Raw genomic sequence first — 21,303 nt, 5'->3', positions numbered from 1 at the left:
CACACATGACGCCAGCAGTACTTTCCGACTTAAACAGATACAAAAGGGCAAGAAAAACAACAAACAACAGCACGGTGGACATTGATTTTCTGTAGGGGTTTACTCCCGTAGCCTAATTCGTCTTCCGAGGTAACCACTAGGCAGTGGCACTATTTAACCCATAGCTGAGGGCTGGTTCGTGGGCATCAGGGAATATCCACACACCGGTGGGCCTGCGTACCACACGACTAGGGCCCAGACCTCCTCTGAGTCCCTTGTAGTTCAGCCAGGGTCCAAGGTGTACCCAGTTATCATGTGTCACCACAAGGAGGCACTACATAGGGCTTGCTGTTGGAGAGGCTATGTACTGGCAGGGAGAGACTTAAGTGCTCGGCTCTCCTGTTCGCATATCTGCTAGCCAGCGGTTAAGGTTGAGAGTGAGACGTGACAGGCACAGAACACTACACCAACACACCAGACGCTTCACAACAACCCGACTTCTTACAGACGAATGTCAGACACATCACCAGACATATGGTCTGGGGATACCCATGTTGCTTTATGGATCTTATGGGGGAAGATGCTGCTGATTCCAAGTAGCCCGAGGCTGTCATTTTTCATTTCTGCTGCTATTTGGGTTGTTTCCCCGCTTGGTACATTCCCTTTACTTTCCATGTTCCAAAGGTGATGTTGTTCCTGGTTGAAAGAAAGGTGTTTGGTCCAGAGGCTTCCAAGGACTCCTGCAGTTCACAACATGTTCTCATAAGTCTTCAAGCTAAAGAACTTTTTTCTCCTCGGACTAAGTTCTCTTGATGTTCCCGTGTCTGTGTTTCTGTAGCAAGTGATGTTTTCTTATGGGGCAGACATGGTAACCCTACACACAACCCTCCTCCTTTCTTATCTGGGCTTGGGACTGGCCATGGAGGAAATTATATCAAGTAAAGCATCATCTTTTGCATTTCCAAGAGGTATATAGTCCTAGTGTTACATGTAGGAGGCAGGACGAACAGAAGTCAGTTAGGGAGAATTCCTCCCAATGGATCTTGTGTGAATGTGGCAGGAGTGCCCGCTCCTCTGTGGTTGACAAGCACAGGCTAAGAACTCTGCCAAACACAAGTCACTGCAGGTAGCATCTGACTGTTTTTCATGCTGGTTCATTTGAAATCCTGCCCCACTCTCAGCATACTTCAGCCATAAGCATGGGCATGTGTTTGTGTCTATGTGTTAGTGTACAGTGTGTCTATGTGTTAGTGTACAGTGCGTGTGTGTGTGTGTGTGTGTGTGTGTGTGTGTGTGTATTACATCATACTTCTGTTAGTGTGTGAATTCCTGTTTCTTTGTCTGCGTGCATGTTATGTGTGCAGACCACTATGTGGTGATGATGCCTACTCTCCCAAAGGGATGGTAGAATTGTCTCTCCGCATCATCTTCAGCTAGGAAACCACAGCTGAACCAACAAAAGAAAATAATGCAAAATAAAAAGAGATAAAAAAGAAGTGGTCGTGGAAAATAGCACAAGCAAGGGATGTGGACAAGTTGAATCAAATATAAACGAGAGCATTGGCAAAGAAAAGATAAAAGAGAATGATTAAAAGTGGATCATTTACAAAGGATTCTTCAAGAGTCATAGGTGTGGGCGTGTTGCCTGCATTCCCTTTGGGTTACCAGAAACAGAGGCAGAGAAATCTATAGGAAGAGAAGACCAGGAGCACTGGAAGTAGGGAATGTTAAGACAGGGCAGAGAAAAACAGCCCCCAGCTGCATTGTAGAAGCCTGGGGTAGAGAAAGACAATCCCTGGGATTCTTCAAACATGTTATCTACCCTACCAAAGCAAGATGATTCCTCCTCCTCCACCTCCCCGCACTCTCTCCCTCTCTTCGTCTCTGTCTCTTGCACTCTTTAACTCTCTTCCTCTCAGGAAACTCCCCCTAATGCATACACAGTGGGGCTCTGTATGTCAGGTTCAGCGAAGCAGAGGTTGAGAAAGGAGTGAAACAAGACTCTGCACATGGCCATGCTGCTCCTAGATAATGTGCCTGAGCTGAGCTTCTACAACCTGGAAAATATGAGTCGCCGTGGTGGGAGTAAGGATCGGCCCAGCCAGATGTTGGCCGAGGCTATAACACTGAATTCTATACGCTGAGCAGCGAAGATGCTGATGAGCACTTGCCGGTGCCTTCTGTCCTCCTGCTCTCAGCAAAGACAATTAATGTGCTGACTCCCTCCGCCTGGTCATTCCAGCCTGGCCTAGTCTAACTAACAGCAGATGGCTGGCAAGGCATTGAGCAGAATCATCATCTACCGTCTCTCTGTGTTAAAAGGTTGCTCAAGTATTCAGTGAATTTAATATTTCACAATGTGCAACTGCTGCAAACTGAATGCAGGCTACCCCCCAGTGTCAGGGGACACATGAGGTAACCAAGTTAAGGGAAGGCTCTTGTTTTTAAATGTGTTCTAATTGGTTTTGAAGCTTACCGGACTGTCGACTGGTACACAAGGTCTTCACGTCTGCGGTAATCCTCCATGTGGGAGTAATTGGTATTAAACATAGCATCATAGGTGAAGATTTTCTGCTTGATGGTGCCTCCGTCTGTGACCTGTCAAGCAAAAAGAGAGTGTGTGACTGAGATAATTTCAACGATGATTGACAAGACAGCCAAATCTTTTTGTCTATCTCCCTTATACAATAACTGGGTTCTGTCTCTATTTAATGCTGTAAACACCTTGGCCTTGGTCAATTACAGTTTCTATGCCCACAACTTCGGAAAGTGTATGTAAGGGTAAGTCTTACTGAAGACTGACATAGCAAGGTATTGTGCATGTGCCTTGCAGTTTGCTTTTTTCAGAGGTAATGGCTTGTGACGATAACTGCAGAGGTAGAGGGATAGGATATATTCAAAGCACCGGTCTTGTTTTTCTTTTTTTTTTTGACAGGCACGTCAAATGATGGAGTAGCACCTCCCTCTATAATATTCATAGCGGAGAGGAAGTCACTTAGCATTTGAATAACGGTGATTCCTTCTCTCCTCAGAAGCCACAGACAGAGGTAAAGCAAAAGGGTGACAGGATTTAATGGAACCACTAATGTTGCTTTGAAGGAAATGGTTGGTGGGCTGGGTATCCTTCTTCCCTTTCTCAGGGAAGATGCTATCATTTCATTGGCCAATCTGCACCCCCCCCCGAGGTAAATAAAATAAAGGCAGAAAATAGTTTTATGATAAGTCTCACATAGTCGACACATGGACCCATAAAGAGACAATGCTAAATTGCCTTTATTTAAGCAAACAATTCCCTGTGCCCTGTGAATAACTGTGGGGTAACTCACATAACCTCATGTCTCCAGGGAAAGTGAATTGCCTCTGGCTCAGATTTCTAAACAGTGATGCACAGGGAGTTGGAAATGCTGAAACAGCAAAGCATGAGCTAGAATTATAAAATGCATCCAGGTGGCATTGGTGATATATTGATATACCTTTTGTCACCTGTGGTCAGTAAGAGGGGAACTTATGGACGTTTTGACAATTTGGTTGAGTTTATTTTTGCAAGAGTAAAACCATCTGAATAGGACTGACATCAGCATCAAATATTCAAGGTCAGCTTGACTGCTTACTAGAGCCTCCCTGCTATTCACTCATTTTCATCACTATTGAGTGACACCACTTTGGCATCTTACTCCAGCACCTAGGATTATTATTGCCATTGGGTCCCTATTTAATGTTGATTTACGGGTGCAGACATGTGACTATGGTGTCGCATCATTCTGAGCTTTAACAGGGAACAGGTAAAGGTCAGTTACTAAAAGCAAAGCCATGTTTGCAAAATTGGGCTTGCAGACTGCTGTGCCCCCTGCACTACCACCATCGTCATAATAACGGACCTAGCTTTTAGAAATCACAACAAAAATATTCAAGAAGCTCATCTGTCTAACAGATCATGAAAAAAAAAAAAAACAGCATTTTACACAGTAGAACAACTTATCCTACTTGAGCGTTTGTAAATAATGTATGATGCCTATTTGGTTAAAGTGAGGAACATGTTCACTCGGTAAATGTTGAGATGCCTCTGAGACATGTAGAGTTAAAATTATGTAAGATAGGCTTTGTGCTTAGATATGCATGTATATATAGCTTTCTAAAGTGTGCATGTAAGTGCAAAGAATGATGTTCTGAGTCAAATTAATCTAAAATTAACAGCAGACTGTTGCCACACAGATAGAAAGCCACCCAGGCTCTTGCTTTCTTAAGGGAAAAAAAAACAAAAACAAAACATTTCTCTCCTTGGGACAGTACATACCTAAATTGGAGGGAAATTTTGGGGACCAAAAAGTCACACATGGAGTTCAACTACTATATAACCAGCTGACAGTTTATGACAACAATCAGAATGCATATAAATAAAGTGGCAGTAGAGGAGCTGATGGAATCAGAAAAACTTGATCCCAAAGAGACAGTGTCAAAGCCTACTGTCTATGTTGACTTTATGTGAGTTATGTAAGGCTTCATAAATGATGGCAGTAACACTCTGCTGGCTCTGAAATATTGAGGTGAGTTAAACAGACATTTTCTAACCCTCTCCCTTTTCAGTTCATCTAATCGAAGAGACATCACATTTGCCCCTCATCTTCCTCATGAAGAAGCTGGTGGATAATGCGGGTGTCAGGCCCAGACTGTCTGGGAGTCAGAAGGAGTGGAGAGGAGTCTGGCTGCTTCTGACAGGTCAACCCTGTGCCACCCTCTCTTTATCTATCTCTCCTTAATGAATTCATGTCTTGATTAAGATTGACCTTAATCCCCATGTGTAATAACGCAAGAGTGAAGGGGGTCCACACATCAGCATATGCTTCCCTTTCCCCAATGAGGGAGCTGTCTTGTGGTATAAATGACAGACTAAGGGAGGAAGAAAAAAAGGGGGAGGGAGAGTGGGAGGGAGGATGAGAATGAAATTGTGCCAAGATGGCTATACAAGAGGGAGATGAACGCTCTTTGATTGCAGAAAAGCACCGTTGGGGGAAGCAAAGCTTCACTACGACTGCTTTGTTGAATCCAGGCCATGCGCTGTAGATGAGTCACTGCGGCACCAAAGCCTCTCCAACACTCTGCCATCTGGAGATATGAAAAAGACGGCATGGTTGGTGGAGAGTCTATCCCTCCTGTATCTGCTCTATGCCAGACATTGGATAGTGGCTCAGGAGTTAGCCAGCAGACTAAAGAGGAGTCCACGACAGGTAGCTAACAAGAGTGCTAGCTGGGGGGTGCTCGAGACAGGGCCCTGTGGTTTTGCCAAGATGTAAGATGTAAAAATGCAGCGATCCCTCCAGACAGGACAATGACCTGCATGCTACCTGACCTGCTGGCTGAGCTAACTCTCTAATGATACTTCCCATTATCAGGGTCAGATGAGGACTAGGTCTCAGGGGTTAACAGAAGCCCTCCTCCTTCTCTGCCGGTCTGGGATGGACTATTTATAGGCTGTAGCTGCATCAGGTACCACTGGAGGAAATATCGCAAACACAATGTAGCCTACCTTTAAGAGGTTCAACCTGCATACTACTTAAAATTAAAGCTGCATTCAAAGAACTGCTGCTGCACAACATTCTTCCCTTGTATACTGAAACAGTGCAGATCCATGTTGGTATGAGGTGGAAAGTATTGTAATCCTTAGATACATCGATATGAGGGGCCCAATGGAATTTGATAACTCGGAACCCAATGCATTGTTTTCATTTTTTTTTCTCTTGTGATCCTCATCTATATATACATCTGACACTTCAAATGGATGGATAGCAGCAGGCTCTGAAATTATGCCTTAATGAGATTTATTCTCATTCAATCCCTCATTTAAAGACTTACACAAGCAACAAGAAAAGAGATGATCAGAGGATTGTCGTGAATCGACTTGGCACTTTCCTTCATATCCGGGCTAATTTGGCTAATATTATTATCACACAAATTAATCCATTATTCTAAGGCAGAGTGTCAGGGTGGAAGCATTGAGAGGCATTTTACGATGGTAAAATTAGTACAATTTCTACATAAGAGAACACAGGTGATACAGTGCTTCTATTTGCATAAGACCAAGATGTTGAATTCCTCTGGTGGAGGACAATGGACACGAGTTAATCATATGCAATCATAATCAACAAAAATCCAACAATGTAGACTGACTAAGAGAAGTAAGACATAGGCAATTACAACATAAAGTTTGACCTGGAATGACCTGTCGCAAAAGGCCTTATGTTTTTTTTATTTAAAATAGTCCAACATCATATAAGATCATGTTCTCTATGTTTAGCCCCTTACTAAATAACACTGGGCCAAAGGAATCATAAGAGAAAAACCATCCTACTCATGACTAAGTATTATTACACATCAGTGTCACAAATAGGCAGGCAACATACAATGTGGCGTGGTGCCTACAAACACAAAACTTTGCAGTATAAACTGCAGTATGGTGAATAAGAAATAGCCAAGAAAACAGTGATAAAACAATGTGCTCACATGTTGCAGAAATTAAATTAGCCCTTTCATTGCTTTTAATGAGAGAAAATCTTATGAGGTACAAACTGGAGGAAAGTGGTAAAAGTCTCGCTGCACTGGGATAAAGTGCACTACATCTTGACTCGATCAGCTTGCCACTGTTAGTACTATAAATGGGGGGACGCCGAGATGCTGATTAAGTTTGCCCATATATGCTAACTGAAGCGGTCCATTAGTAACACAAGAAGCTCCGATGGCTGCCAATGTGGATGTGCTGTATAACGTCGAGCTTCATTTTGAGGAGTAAATACAGTGCACAGCTGTTGGTGGCCCCTGCCTCTTAACCTGTGGGTGTTACAACTCTGTATGTGGCACCCCCCCTGCTGGCTGCTGAGTGACAGAGGACCTGGTTAAAGGGATTTCATGCTTCACATGACAGGCTTCTCCCCTCCCTCTGTCTGTAACTGCTCCCACTGGGGAGCCGTGGCTAACTCAGGCAGGTAGCTAACTGATAATGAAAACGTGTTTCTTTGATGCTGAGGAGAGTCTCATCATGCTCAGCTGTGCTAATCTAAATGGATACTGAATTAGCAAGAAAAGTGATTTCAGAGACACCTGGAAAGAAAACAAGGAGTTTGTTTCATTTTTGTTTCTTATTCAAACATTTGCATAACAATAAGCTAGAGCCCAGTCTCACAGAAAAAAAAAATATATATACAACTTATTTGCAGGTCCCAAAACATGTTGATTGCCAACGTTCAGTTATATGCATATGATGCATGTCAAGGTATTGATGAACGAAGATGTATTTGATGACATCAGCTCAGACATACTTTTAACCCCGATTTACACTCAACACTGATTATTCGACTCAACGACGCGATTCCTATATCCTTTCCCTGATCTTAATCACACCAAAGCCATACCTAAACTTAACCATCTCTAAGCGATCTAAATAGATGTACTCCACTCTATCCTCATTCATCAATACGTTGACATGCATCGAATAGCATGTGAGAGAACATAATTTGACACGTTGAAATGTAGCGTCATGAGGCCAGACATGCACATGTATGTTTATTCTTGTCATGAAATAGCTTAGTTACATTTGACCCTGCAATATTAGTTGACAAACAGTACATTGGCGGCACGGTGGTTAGCACGGTCTCCTCACAGCAAGAAGGTCCTGGGTTTGAACCCTGGGGTTTTCCAACCTTGGGGGGGGGGGTCATCCTCTGTGTGGAGTTTGCATGTTTTCCCCGTGTCTGCGTGGGTTTCCTGCAGGTGCTCTGGTTTCCTTCCACAGCCCAAAGACATGTAGGTCAGGTGAATCGGCCATACTAAATTGTCTCTGGGTGTAAATGTGTCGGCCCTGTGATGGACTGGCGGCCTGTCCAGGGAGTCTCCCCGCCTGCCGCCCAATGACTGCTGGGATAAGCTCCAGCAGCCCATGACCCCAATTGGGATAAGCGGTTTGGATAATGGATGGATAGACAAAGTACATTGTATATATATTCATGTGACAGAATTTTGACAAACAACATTTTGGGAACTGCAAATATCTTGCATGTGAATATTTGTCTCAGAGACTGGGTTAGGAAATCAACAGGCTTTAAAAATTTATCAGTAGAGCATTTCCAAGAGAATTTACTCTGAACTTCTTCATGAAGGCTTTACAATCTCTTTTTTTTCAGGGTCCTCTGCATGAAAACTTTTAAGAATCATTGCTTTAGTATGTATAGATACTCAAAGCAAAGATGAACATCAGCTTGACAGATTTTAATTTTTTTTCCTCACTTGCCCGTTATCAGCGTCACATGCTCTTGCTACGCTATCACTCATTTTCATTCCAATATAACAGAGTACAGGCAGGTTGGGATTGGGCACTGCTGGAATTGACAGATTATGGGCTGGGATTAAAATCTGGGTGCACAGAAACTATGCTACCAAAAGGATGGCCAGGCAGTATTCAGCAGCACCCTGGAGACAGCAGGGTGAGGGTCAGGCCTAGCCAGAGTATAAATTCAGGCAGTTAAGCGTTATGCAAGCGTGTTATCTAAAGCCATCTGAGGCAAGGCCATCCAGAGATGGTTATTATGGCTGTCATTGTGAGGGAGACAGGCTGATTGTGGGCTGACAGTAAAGGGGTGATGAGATCAAAGCTGGCCAGACTTACTGGAGACTGCTTGTCTGTATCAGCTCTATAGTTTGAGGCACCTTCTGTTCATGGTAAAAAGGAATGACAATGATTAGAAAATAATGAAGACAGGGTTAATTCATTAAGCCTGAGTATTGAAATCCAAATCCCTCTCTCCTGCAGAACATTAGGAGAAAAGATGGGACGCTGGTATATTATTGTGACTATTATGATTCCCAGTCCCTAGATCAGCAAGACACATGTAGGGGGCGATAGTGATCTAATAACGTTCTCCCATGCACCCTCCCTCAAGGGGGGGGGGACTATTCAACCCCAAAGAGTTTTGCAAACCTGTACAGAGACTGTTGAAAAATGTTCTTAATGCTGTGCAGCTAACAAAACTAAAAATTTAGATGACCTAAACTAATGTAAAGTGAGATAAAATCATAGATGCCTCAATACTGCAGACACAGCCAGGGTCAGTCAAAATCAAAGTGAAAGAAAAAGAAACTTGTTAATTAACTTATATTAGTCTACCAGAGGATGATTCCTCAAAAAATGACAAAAAAATAAAAATAAATAAATAAATAAACGTTAGCTCAGGAGCATCAGCGGGTCCTATTTCAAAAATCAGAACCCATAAACAACATGAGAAATAAAATACTTTTTACATCTGAATATACTGCTGGTAATATACACTGCTCAAAAAAATAGAGGGAACACATAAGCAATGACATGTAGCTCCAAGTCAATCACACTTTTGAGATATCAACCTGTCCAGTTAGGAAGCAACACTGATTTGTGAATCAATTTCACCCGTTGGTAAATTGTCTAATTTCCACCTGGTGGAAATTAGACAATTTGCAAGACAACCCCTATAAAAGGAATGGATTTGCAGGTGGTGGCCACAGACCATTTGCCTGTCCCCATCTTTTCTGGCCGATCTTTGGTTAGTTTTTCATTTTGCTAGTGCCCTCACCACTAGAGGTGGCATGAGGCGGTATCTGCAACCTACAGAAGTTGCTCAGGTAGTGCAGCTCATCCAGGATGGCACATCAATACGTGCTGTGGCAAGAAGATTTGATGTGTCTCCCAGCACAGTGTCCAGAGCATGGAGGAGGTACCAGGAGACAGGCCAGTACACCAGGAGATGTGGAGGGGGACGCAGGAGGACAACAACCCTGCAGCAGGACCGCTATCTGGTCCTTTGTGCAAGGAGGAACAGGAGGAGCACTGCCGGAGCCCTACAAAATGACCTTCAACAGGCCACTAATGTGCAGGTTTCTGCTCAAACAGTGAGAAACAGAATGCATGAGGATGGTATGAGGGCCCGACGTCCACAATTGGGGCCTGTGCTCACAGCCCAACACCGTGCAGCCCGATTGACCTTTGCCAGAGAACATCTTGCTTGGCAGATTCGCCATTGGCTCCCTGTGCTCTTCACAGATGAGAGCAGGTTCACACTGAACACATGTGACAGACGTGAGAGAGTCTGGAGACGCTGTGGAGAACGTTCTGCTGCCTGCAACATCCTCCAGCATGACCGGTTTGGCGGTGGGTCAGTGATGGTCTGGGGAGGCATATCCTTGGAGGGCCGCACAGACCTCTACGTGCTAGCCAGAGGTACCATGACTGCCATTAGGTACCGGGATGAGATCCTCAGACCCATTGTCAGACCATATGCTGGTGCAGTGGGCCCTGGGTTCCTGCTCATGCATGACAATGCTCGTCCTCATGTGGCCAGAGTGTGTCAGCAGTTCCTGTATGTCGAGGGCATTGATGCTATGGACTGGCCTGCACGTTCCCCAGACCTGAATCCAATCGAGCACCTCTGGGATATCATGTCTCGTACCATCCGCCAACACGGTGTCGCACCACAGACTGTCCAGGAGTTGACCGATGCCCTGATCCAGGTCTGGGAGGAGATCCCTCAGGAGACCATCCGTCATCTCATCAGGAGCATGCCCAGACGTTGTAGGAAGTGCATACAGGCACGTGGAGGCCACACACACTACTGAGCCTCATTTTGAATCGTCTTGAGGAATTTCCACAGAAGTTGGATCAGCCTATGTTCTCATTTTCCACTTTGATTTTGAGTATGATTCTGAATCCAGACCTTAATGGGCTAATGATTTTGATTTCCATTGATCATTCTTAGGTTATTTTGCTCTAAACACATTCCTCTGTCTAATAAATAAAGATTTTCAGCTGAAATATTTCATTCATCGAGGTCTATATTGTGTTTTTAGGTGTTCCCTTTATTTTTTTGAGCAGTATATTTCTAGTAATGGCATCTGTAGCCTCCTATCAGAGCAACTGTTTCCTAATAGTAATAGAACATTTATTTCTAACAGTAAGAGACAATTTTATCTTTTTTTCCCTACAGTGAGCAATAAGAAACCCAATTTATGTCAAAATTAGATAAATAAATATTCATCTATGATATAAATAATCAAATGAATAAATCTATTTCCAAAAAAAACCCAAACAAACAAAAACACAATACCTTGTAAAATAATACAATACATACTCAACTTATCATCACACTCATTATCCCAACATTGTTGCATATAATTTCACTTTCATTTCATTTTATGATACATGAAATAAAATAAATTGCATAATTAATTTCATAATAAAAAGTCTTATTTCAAAATATTTGGTTTTTTTTTACTTTTATTTCATAATGGTACTTTTTTAAATAGCACATTTACGAGTAACTATTTTCTCCTTTTCTTTTTTTTTTCCATCTCATGACATTCATTTCACAATGCACTTTTGTTTCATACTGTGGCAATCTGCGAGTCAACACTAGTGGGTCGGGATGAGACCAGCTGATTGGTTGTCAGTTCAAAGCTACAGGACACTGAGTACTGATCATTAGGCAACCTGTGTTCTTTTTGAGTTGAAATCCTGGGAAAGAAGTGTTACCTGACAGCATGTCTGAGGGCGAGAGGTCTATTTCTGAGCTTGTCAGAGAGGCTGTCAACAATTTGGATGTTATGCCTTTGCATGAGCCGTAGACAATTGCAACACCAGGCATGCAGCCTGTTGCTGCTGAAGCTGACATTGGCACAAGCCTTTATCACACTAGTTTGCCCTTTGGTAACGGCAACTCATTCAGCCTAAAAGCCATGAACCCCTGATGCTAGCTGAAAGTTTACATAACTTTGCCACACAAATTTGCTAGCAGGTAATCTCAAGCTAGGAAAGCACTGCCTGATACAATCAAAGTAATCTCTAGAAAAGGATTAGCCAATCACTGAATAGGTTCAGCCCCACTTGTGTTGGCTGACAGATGACTGCAACATGAAATGCCATTATGAAGTGAAGTGTTATGAAATGAAAAGTGTTATCAGGAATGAAAACAAGGAAAATGGGTTAAAAAAAGGAACTTTCAATGTGTTATTGAGAAGGGAAATGTTATTCGGTTATTGTGTTTTAAATAAAAGCCAGTTTGAACTAATACCCCATCACTGAAAAAAAATTAGAAATAAAAATGCAACAATTTGTGAAAATCTATATAATGATCGGTATTTTATTCACTGAATCTCTGAATTACCTCAGTTTTTTCATTTATATATTAACTGATGCATTTTTTCATTCAACGATTTATACCATAAAGGCATATTTGTCTATCTGATTTAGTCTAAAATGGCATTCCTTATAGCAATACTACTTTCATAGTTTTTCTTGTTTCACTAAATTGTGCCTACATGAACAACCCCGAAACTGAAATTCCTTTGCTAAAATGATTGCTTTTGATACTGACAATTGGAGAAAATGACTCAAGTTTAAATGGTGGAACAAGAAGAAATCATTTAATGACTTGAGCAATTAATGGCATGTTAAATAATATAGTGTCACCAGGTAAATGCCAAAGAGCTTCATCGAGGACAGACACGTAATGAAATAGAGTGCCAAGGTGAGGACATCATTCTGTGCACTTGTCCTTAATCTGTTTGATCAATGTACACTAAGTGAGTGTACAAAGGACTTCGCATTCACTCCTTCCTCTGACAATGTCTTAATCAGACAGCTGGCAAATGGAGGAGAGAAGGCACACGGAAAGTAGGACATAGGAGATGAGAAGAATACAGAATTTAGGAAGTTTGCATAGCACAACCAGAAAACTTGAAGCTACAAGAGTAACAGAAGAGATTACAATGCAGAACAAGACAGTCCTCATTACCCCCTAGGTCAAGCCCCTGGGAATCTGCACACTTTGGTATACTTTGCTTGTAGCGAAGCTTCAACCACAAAGCAGATATCCCTCGAGCTATGAAGCTGTTAGTTGCCTTACTTCCAAGCCATGCCTCTGCAGAGTGGGATCTTCACAAGTTGACGTCAGCTGTCAAGTTCAAAGTCCAGCACTTCCCAATCGAAATAATAATCAACTCTATTTCCCTGAGTAGAATAAATATACAGGAATTCATCTTGAGTGACATTGGTACAGGGATACAATGACACCTGAAGTAACATACGGTGTGTTTGCACTGCCACATACTGTATAGTGCAGGGAAACAGAATATCTAGTTTAGCGATAAACACAAAATTGGCAAGCTGTCCCTTTTTTTTTTTTGTGGATTCCCCCCCCCCTTTTTTTTTCTCCCTAATCATACTTGCCCAATTACCCCACTCTTACGAGCCGTCCCGGTCGCTGCTCCATCCCCTCTGCCAATCTGGGGAGGGCTGCAGACTACCACATGCCTCCTCCAATACATATGGAGTCGCCAGCCGCTTCTTTTCACCTGACAGTGAAGAGTTTCGCCAGGGGGACGTAGCACATGGGAGGATCACGCTATTCCCCCCAGTTCCCCCTCCCCCCAGAACAGGCGCCCCAACCAACCAGAGGTGACGTTAGTGCAGCGACCAGGACACATACCCACATCCGGCTTCACACCCGCAGACACGGCCAATTGTGTCTGTAGGGATGCCCGGCCAAGCCGGAGGTAACATGGGGATTCGAACCGGCGATCCCCATGTTTGTAGGCTACGGAATAGACCAATACACTACCCGGTCGCCAAAGCTGTGCCTCTTAAACTTACGTTATCACAAATACAGAGTTTAGGTGGGTTATTTTTTTTCTACTTAATTTTATGGGTTTTCTGGTTCTTTCAATTCTATAGGCCCCAGCGATTCTTCCAATCTCTGTACTGTTGGTCTGAAAGATCAGGCCTCAATATCACTGTTGCACTAAAAGTGGTGTGTGGCCCCTACCTGAATGCTTTTATCATTCAGCTGTGTAAGTAAAAGTGTAAAAGTATAAAATCAAAAAAGACACGAGGTTTGGTCCAACGTAAAGCAAGCAAGACAAGCAAATTCAAATGGAAAAATAAAAGTATGAATGTTGACAGCTGCCAATTTGTCATCAAACACCTTTGGTTGGTTTCGCTGTGACCTCTTCATAGTTCCCTGAATACACTTAGATCAAGTCAAGTCTTCAGCACGCTGGGTGTCACGAGTTTTCAAGCAACAACAAAAACAACTGGCCATCCTGGTCCCTGTCTTTTTAAATGCAGAAAGCTGGTGTGTGTCATTTTCAGCAACTGACGTTTGCTGAAAACGTTGCATTGGTTGCTCGCTCCTGCAGATTTCTCCTCTATAACATCAGGAGGATTTGCCAATTCCTCACCGACGAGATGGCACAGGTGCTCATCCAGGCTCTGGTCATCTCCCGGCTGGACTACAGCAACTCCCTCCTTGCTGGCGTCGGCCATCAGACCTCTGGAGCTTGTTCAGAAAGCTGCAGCTCGTCTGGTGTTCAACCGCCCTAAGTTCTCCCACACAACTCCCCTTCTCATGTCCCTACACTGGCTCCCAGTAGCTGCTCGCATCCAGTTTAAGACTCTGGTGCTAGCCTACAGGGCAGTGAAAGGAACAGCTCCTTCCTATCTCCAGGCCATGGTCAAGCCCTACACCCCCGCCTGACCACTTCTCTCTACTGCCTCGGGACGCCTGGTTGCCCCGTCACTCAGAGGCCCCTGCTGCTGATCGACCCGGTCACGGCTCTTTTCTGTCCTGGCCCCAGTGGTGGAATGAACTCCCCATTGATGTCAGGACAGCAGAGTCGCTGCCCATCTTTCGGCGCAGGTTGAAAACTCACCTCTTCAAGAACTACTACTCTGTTACTTGCTCTTAGCACTTATTGTATTCACTCATTAAAAAAAAAAGAAAGAAAAATCTCTTTCTTGCACTTTTACTTAAGCACTGGTCTTGCTCTTAGATGTTTGTTTAGATGCACTCATGACCTCTGATGACTAGTAGTTCTCCTGATTTCCTACGTTAAATGCACTTATTGTAAGTCGCTTTGGATAAAAGCGTCGGCTAAATGACTGTAATGTAATGTAATGTGTGTGTGTGTGTGTGTTGGGGGGGGGTTTCTTTGTTTTATCACAACGCTTCAGCAACCCACGCTTATAAATACTACTTATCTGAGGCTTCAAGAAGGCAGAAAAAAATGACACATGGAACCTTTAAACTAGACAGTGATGCAATCCCTCACCGTGCACCAGACCACTTCCTCCCCATTACAAGTCTGCTGACTTGCTATGAGTCACCATTTTATGTGGTTCGTGGACAGAGCTAGCCCTAGCTAACATGGCACTCTTCTGACCAGAAATTTGTGTTTTTAATTCACCACTAGTAATTTCTTTGGTCAGACACTAGAAAAAGGAACTACTTGATGAAGAATCACAACTAATAAATGATGTCAAAGAGTATGTTCTTGTTATTCAACCTTTATTTATCCAGTCAATAAAAACTTGAAAAGTATAAATGCAATATAAAAAAGTGAATAAGTAAATTAAAACAAAAATCAGAAATATTGCACATCATTTAGGAAAGAAAGCTGTCCAAGCCCCCATCTAACATACTGTTCTTAAATTATTGGTGAGGACAGTGGGTCTAGAGAAAAAAAAGGGGGAAACGATCCGAAAAAAAAAGTTTTTGTATAGTTTGTCGTTTCGACAAAATAGCTGCTAAAAGTTCTATTATTTAGTACTTAGTTTACTTATTTACTTTAGTACATACTTGATGCAGCAAGTAATTAAATATAGATATAAAAGGATATAAAAAACTTGTTTTTGATGAAAGTTTGGTGGATTTTATGTAACAACACAACTTAGATGCAAAATACGGTAATATCTTAAAATTGACCTTTACAGCCAAAATCGCTATTTTCACCTGGGGTGTCTCACCTTAATTAGCTATTAGCTATTTACATTTAGAACACTTTTTATAATATTTGATCAAAATGTTCTACCCCCGACAGCTATCAAGTCAATAGACGCACTGAGAAAATAATTGTCACTGTGGCCGCCCTAGGTACCATATACAGAGACAATTTTCTCTGTACCCGCTCCTTATGAGCAAATCAGGAGAGTTCGTTGCATGGCGGTGTCTCCATTGGTACCTACTTGCTGTCAATCAGTTTACACGTTCACGAGGCTCCAGAGGTGAGGGGGCGGATTCTTTTGCTGTATGTTATCAAAATGTTTGTTTTTTTAATGACAGATAACAAACATACAAGACATTAGTATGTTATCAAAATGTAGCTAGCGTTTGGTTACTTACACCCAGAATCACTTACCCAAACAATATTGAGCAAGGCACGCCAATCCCTTTCACCTCACTGGAGCGGTGACGTGGTCAGTAATATCAGGCTGTAGTAGAACTGTGTACAGGCATACTGTTCAGCATCTTAATGTAAATGGCAATATCACCCGAGAGAAATAGCTGATTGTTGTTCTAGCTTCTATAGGAAGTTATAGGACTCTAAATTTTGTCAGCAATCATGTACTGCTTTTTTTGGATTCCCTGAACACCACCACTCAAATCACACAATATGATAGAAAACTTTGTGACGATATTGTAACTATTGAGGAAGTCAACTATGCAATTGGACATCTCAAGTCTAACAAGTCTCCGGGGGTCGATGGCCTTTCTGCAGAATTTTATCAGGCTTTTTCTGAACCTTTAGCTCCTTCTCTGCTTGGAGTAATCATGGAAAGTAGAGGTAAAGGGACGCTTCCTCCTTCACTGACACAAGGTTTGATCACCTTAATTCCCAAACCCAAAAAAGATCTTCTTTTAATTGGTGGCCCATTTCTTTGTTAAATAATGACTACAACGTTTTTGCTTCAATAATTGCTAAAAGAATTAAATCTGTGTTAGATCCAATTATTAATGAAGTTCAGTCAGGTTTTATGAGAAAAATACATTTCTAACAATATCGGGCTGGTTTTAGATGTAACTGATGATTAATTCTTATGTCCTGATGACAGCTTCATTCTTTTTTTGAACTTCTATAAAACTTTTGATATGGTAGAACACAAATTTATTTTTAGTTCCCTGGAAAAACTTGGTTTTGGTGACTTCTTTTGTCAAGCTGTTAAAACTCTGTATGCCAATAGTAATAGCTCCATCAAGTTAAAATATGGTACATCTCCAAGGTTTGATTTGAAGCGTGGCATCTGGCATGGTTGTCCGGCCTCTCCATATTTATTTCTTCTATGTACTCAATAATAATAACAATAAGAAGAAGAAGAGTTTTATTTATATAGCACCTTTCTAAAACAATGTTACAAACTGCTTCACAAAAAAAGAAGATAAAACCAGACAAGGCAGGAATAACAGTAAGATCAAATAAGAGTAATAGTACTAACTCCTTACTAATCAAATTAAGAATAGACTTATAAAAGGGATTTTCATTGCAGGGAGAGATATTATAATTAGTCAACTTGCTGATGACACTACCCTATTTCTTAAGAATGCTAGTCAAGTTCCTATTGCTATTAAAACTATATAATATTTTTCTGCAGCCTCTGGTCTTTGTTTGAATTTGAACAAATGTGAGCTTTTTTTTCTCTTAAAGAGTGTAACATACTCCATGTCTCTAACATACCAGTTAAGGAAAAAATTACGTATCTAGGGATTATCATTATAAGAAATGAAGAAGAAATATGTTATGAAAACTTTAACCCTATTATTGAGAAAACGAAGAAAAAGCTTAACCATTGGTTACAAAGAGATTTATCTTTAAAAGGGTGAGTATTATTAGCCAGAGCAGAAGGTTTATCCCGTCTTACTTATGCAGCAAGCCCTCTGTTTGTCAATAAACAGACATGCAATGCAATGCAACAGATACATTACTTTTCAACTTCTTATGGAAAAACAAGACTCATTATGTTAAGAGGTCTGTCATTATGAATACATATGACTCTGGGGGGGCTCAATTGTGTTGATTTTACTACTCTTAATAATACCTTTAATATTAATTGGATAGAGCATTTTCTGAACAACCCCATTTCTACTTGGAACTTTATACCGGATTATATTTTTTTTCCAAGATTGGTGGTCTTAACTTTGTACTTTTATGTGATTACAAGATAGAGAAAGTTCCCTTAAAGCTAGCTATATTCCACAGGCAGATACTTTTGTCATGGTCTTTAATTTACAAGCACAATTTTTCTCCACACCACTGTTTCATTTGGAATAATTAACATATTAAATTTAAGAATAGGCCTTTATTCTATCGAAATTGGTTTAGCAATGGTATCATGTTAGTCAACCAATTACTTAATGCTAATGGTCTCCTGTTAAGGTATTCTGAATTCCTTAATGCCTACGGTATTCCTGTTACCCCAAAGGAGTTTGCAACAGCCATGGATGCTGTTCCTTCTGGAATTCTAACCCTCCTAAGGGGTTCCGAAGGACCAGCATCCTCGCCGGCACTTGATCCTAAGCTAACTTTCATGGGTTAAGTCTGCCTGTCTACCACCTTAACGAATAATAACCTCAATATTCGTTCCTTATTTCAATCTGACATTACTTGTGCACCTTCTGCTGTCTCCTTCTGGTCTAGATTTGTTGGCAAATTGAAGTGGAAAATATATGGTGTCTCCCATATAAATATCTTCTTACTAATAAAATAAGGGACATTTATTTTAAAATGTTACATATAGTCTATCCTGTAAACGCCTATCTAGTTATATAAGTTTACGAAAGACTTGTGTGTAAAATGCTCTTTATGTGAATTGCACCCCGAAACTATGCTGCACCTGTTCTGGCAATGTCCTTATACTGTCAAATTCTGAAAAGACCTATCACGATATATTACTGATAATGTTGACCCTGAGTTTTCTCTTTACTGGGAAAACATATTGTTTGGTATTCACGTTCATAACAGCAACAAAAGTAAATAATTTTATATCATACATTTATTATTATTATTATGTATTGATCACATTCATAAGTCAAAATTTAGCCATTCTAAACACCTATTTTTAGTTTTTGAAAATGACACCAAACAATACATTAAGACCATCACTGACTCGAAAAATAAGAAAGCTGTGAAGACTGTCTATTTTTGCAATCTATTTAATGTCTTTATTTGAAGATTATCCCTGGCTCCATTTAAATTGTTTTTTTCCCTGTTTTATTGTTGGTTGTACTAACAACTCTGTTGTTTGTATTTGTTGTTCTTGTTTGAAAGTGTTAGAAGACTAGACTAATACTTTATGTCTATCTCTGTGCAGATGAAGTGGATTATTAAACCGTTATAAAGAATCGTACTGACTACCGAACTTCTGCTGGAGGGAAAAATGCAGCCTCCGTTTATTCGGTCGTTTTGGGAGAAGAAGAAAATGAACAGCGTCTCAGTGACGTAATCAATCCGCGCATGCAAGCGCAACACCGCCCACTTACGGACAAACAAAGTCGTAAACAAAATAATAGTACACAGTAACACATAGTCATACAAATACACTGGTGTCATATCTCAACACTCCCACTTATGAATCATGTGCTTACTGTATACCTTTTCATATTCATAGAACAAATGAAAAGAAACTTGGTATAACCCATACCACTCACATTTCACACACCAAACATTGCCTTAGCAAATGTCTTCAGTTTTACCTTGGATGCGGGTTCGTCATTACACCCGCAACCATTTCGTCTATAGGGCAATACACCAATGACATCCTTTCCTTTGACTCTTTGGAGTACACACAATGGTCTGATTGGTTTTGTGTAAAACAGTAAGTTCCAATTGCGGCCAGACTGCTTGAGGCCGTAGATTGACTTCTCTAGTTTACACACTAGTTTTTCTCCCTTCTCAATATAACCCTCAGGTTGTTCTATGTATATGTCATAGTCTATGGGGGCATGAAGATAGGCCGTCTTTACATCCATCTGGTGTAAAATCAAGTCATATTGAGCCGCCTTCTGTAGAAGCACTCGAACACTTGTTAGGTTGGCTGTCGGCGAAAATGTCTCCCCATAATCCACCCCAGCTCTCTGGCTATATCCCTTTGCTACAAATCTAGCCTTGTACTTGTCGTGTCCGTCTATATCTGTCTTTATCGAATACACCCACCTTCCTCCCACTGTTTTCTTGCCCTCTGGCAATTTCGTAAGGGTGAATGTTTTGTTGTCGCTTAGAGACTCCATTTCCTCGTCCATTGCCCTGGACCACTTTTCTGATTCTGGCGATTCCATGGCCTCTTTAAAGGTCAGAGGGACACCACACACTGCCCTGTATGCATAATCTATAGTAGTGAGTGAGCTGTCATCACTGTCGCCCCGACTATAGTCAATCAGGTATCTCTGAGGGTTGCGTTCCCTTTGGGGGTACCTCCCACTGGCTGAGGCTTGTGACGTCACCCTTGGGTGCTCCTCGTCATCATCCTCGGGTGCTGACTGTGTACCGTCAGTCTGTACATTTTTCTGTACTCTAGGCTGAGTTGCAGCTGTCTCAACAGACTTTCTCTCGCTTACCCAGTCTTCTGGGTGCAGACCTGGTGTCTGAGTCTCATTTTCACTAGTTGCCTTGTGTACAAATTTAACTAGTCTGTGTTTCTGTACTTTCTCTTGGTCAGGGTAGTAGACTAGGTAGGCCAGGCTGTTCTTGTCGTGTCCTACAAAACGCCCCCTCTCACATGTAGAATCTAACTTTCCCTTGTCCTGCTGGTAAGCATAGCATCCTGTCCTGAACTTTTGCATTTTAGCCATGTTGCACTTTTTTCCTGTCATTGCCGTGTATGGCGTAGTGCCTGTGTGCTTGTTGAAGCATCTGTTTCTGGTGTGGGCTGCCTCCTGTACAGCATAATGCCAGAGGCTCTTTGGTAGACCACTATCTATTAGCATACACCTTGCCATCTCAAATAGTGTGCGTCCTTCTCTCTCTGCAACACCATCTTGATGGGGAGAGTATGGGCAGGACGTCTCATGTCTTATTTTGTTCCATCTTAACAGGGTTTGAAACTCCTTGCCTGTAAACTCAGTTCCATTATCCGACCTTATGCATTTCACTGTCCCATAGGGAGCTACATCTGCCAGAAATTTCTCGGTCGCTTGCACTGTGTCACTCTTTGTTTTTAAGAAATAAACACACACAGCCCCTGTGCACACATCTGTAAATGATTGCATGTACCTGAAACCATTAATGGACTCGTTTGCCACAGGACCGGCTAAATCAGTGTTTACCAACTCCAGTGGTGTCTTGGCTTTGTCTGTAGATTTCCTGTTCCTGTTTTTGGTAAACTTCCCTTCTATGCATACTGCACACTCTGTCAGGTTTACACACTTTACCCTTTATATGCATACCATCAGTGATATCCTGCAGCTTTATGATATCGTCATAGTTGCAGTGGCCCATTATCTCATGCCAAGTTTCTATATCATGGCTCACATGGCTTATATCTCT

At 41.7% G+C, this 21,303-nt stretch overlaps 1 protein-coding gene across 1 annotated transcript in view; it reads right to left on the bottom strand.

Annotated features, from left to right (window-relative positions):
* The window catches only part of igsf21a (immunoglobin superfamily, member 21a), a 396,954-nt gene that overhangs the window by 152,680 nt on the left and 222,971 nt on the right, over positions 1-21,303 (bottom strand). Inside the window, exon 3 of the mRNA XM_056274983.1 lies at positions 2,456-2,577. Within this exon, the coding sequence (XP_056130958.1) occupies positions 2,456-2,577 (122 nt within the window). The remainder of the gene's footprint in view (positions 1-2,455; positions 2,578-21,303) is intronic.

This window comes from Lampris incognitus, chromosome 2 (assembly GCF_029633865.1).
Source record: "Lampris incognitus isolate fLamInc1 chromosome 2, fLamInc1.hap2, whole genome shotgun sequence".
NCBI classification, from domain to species: Eukaryota; Metazoa; Chordata; class Actinopteri; order Lampriformes; family Lampridae; genus Lampris; species Lampris incognitus.
Note: the sequence above shows the minus strand (reverse complement) of the source record. Positions and strands in the feature narration are given on the sequence as shown.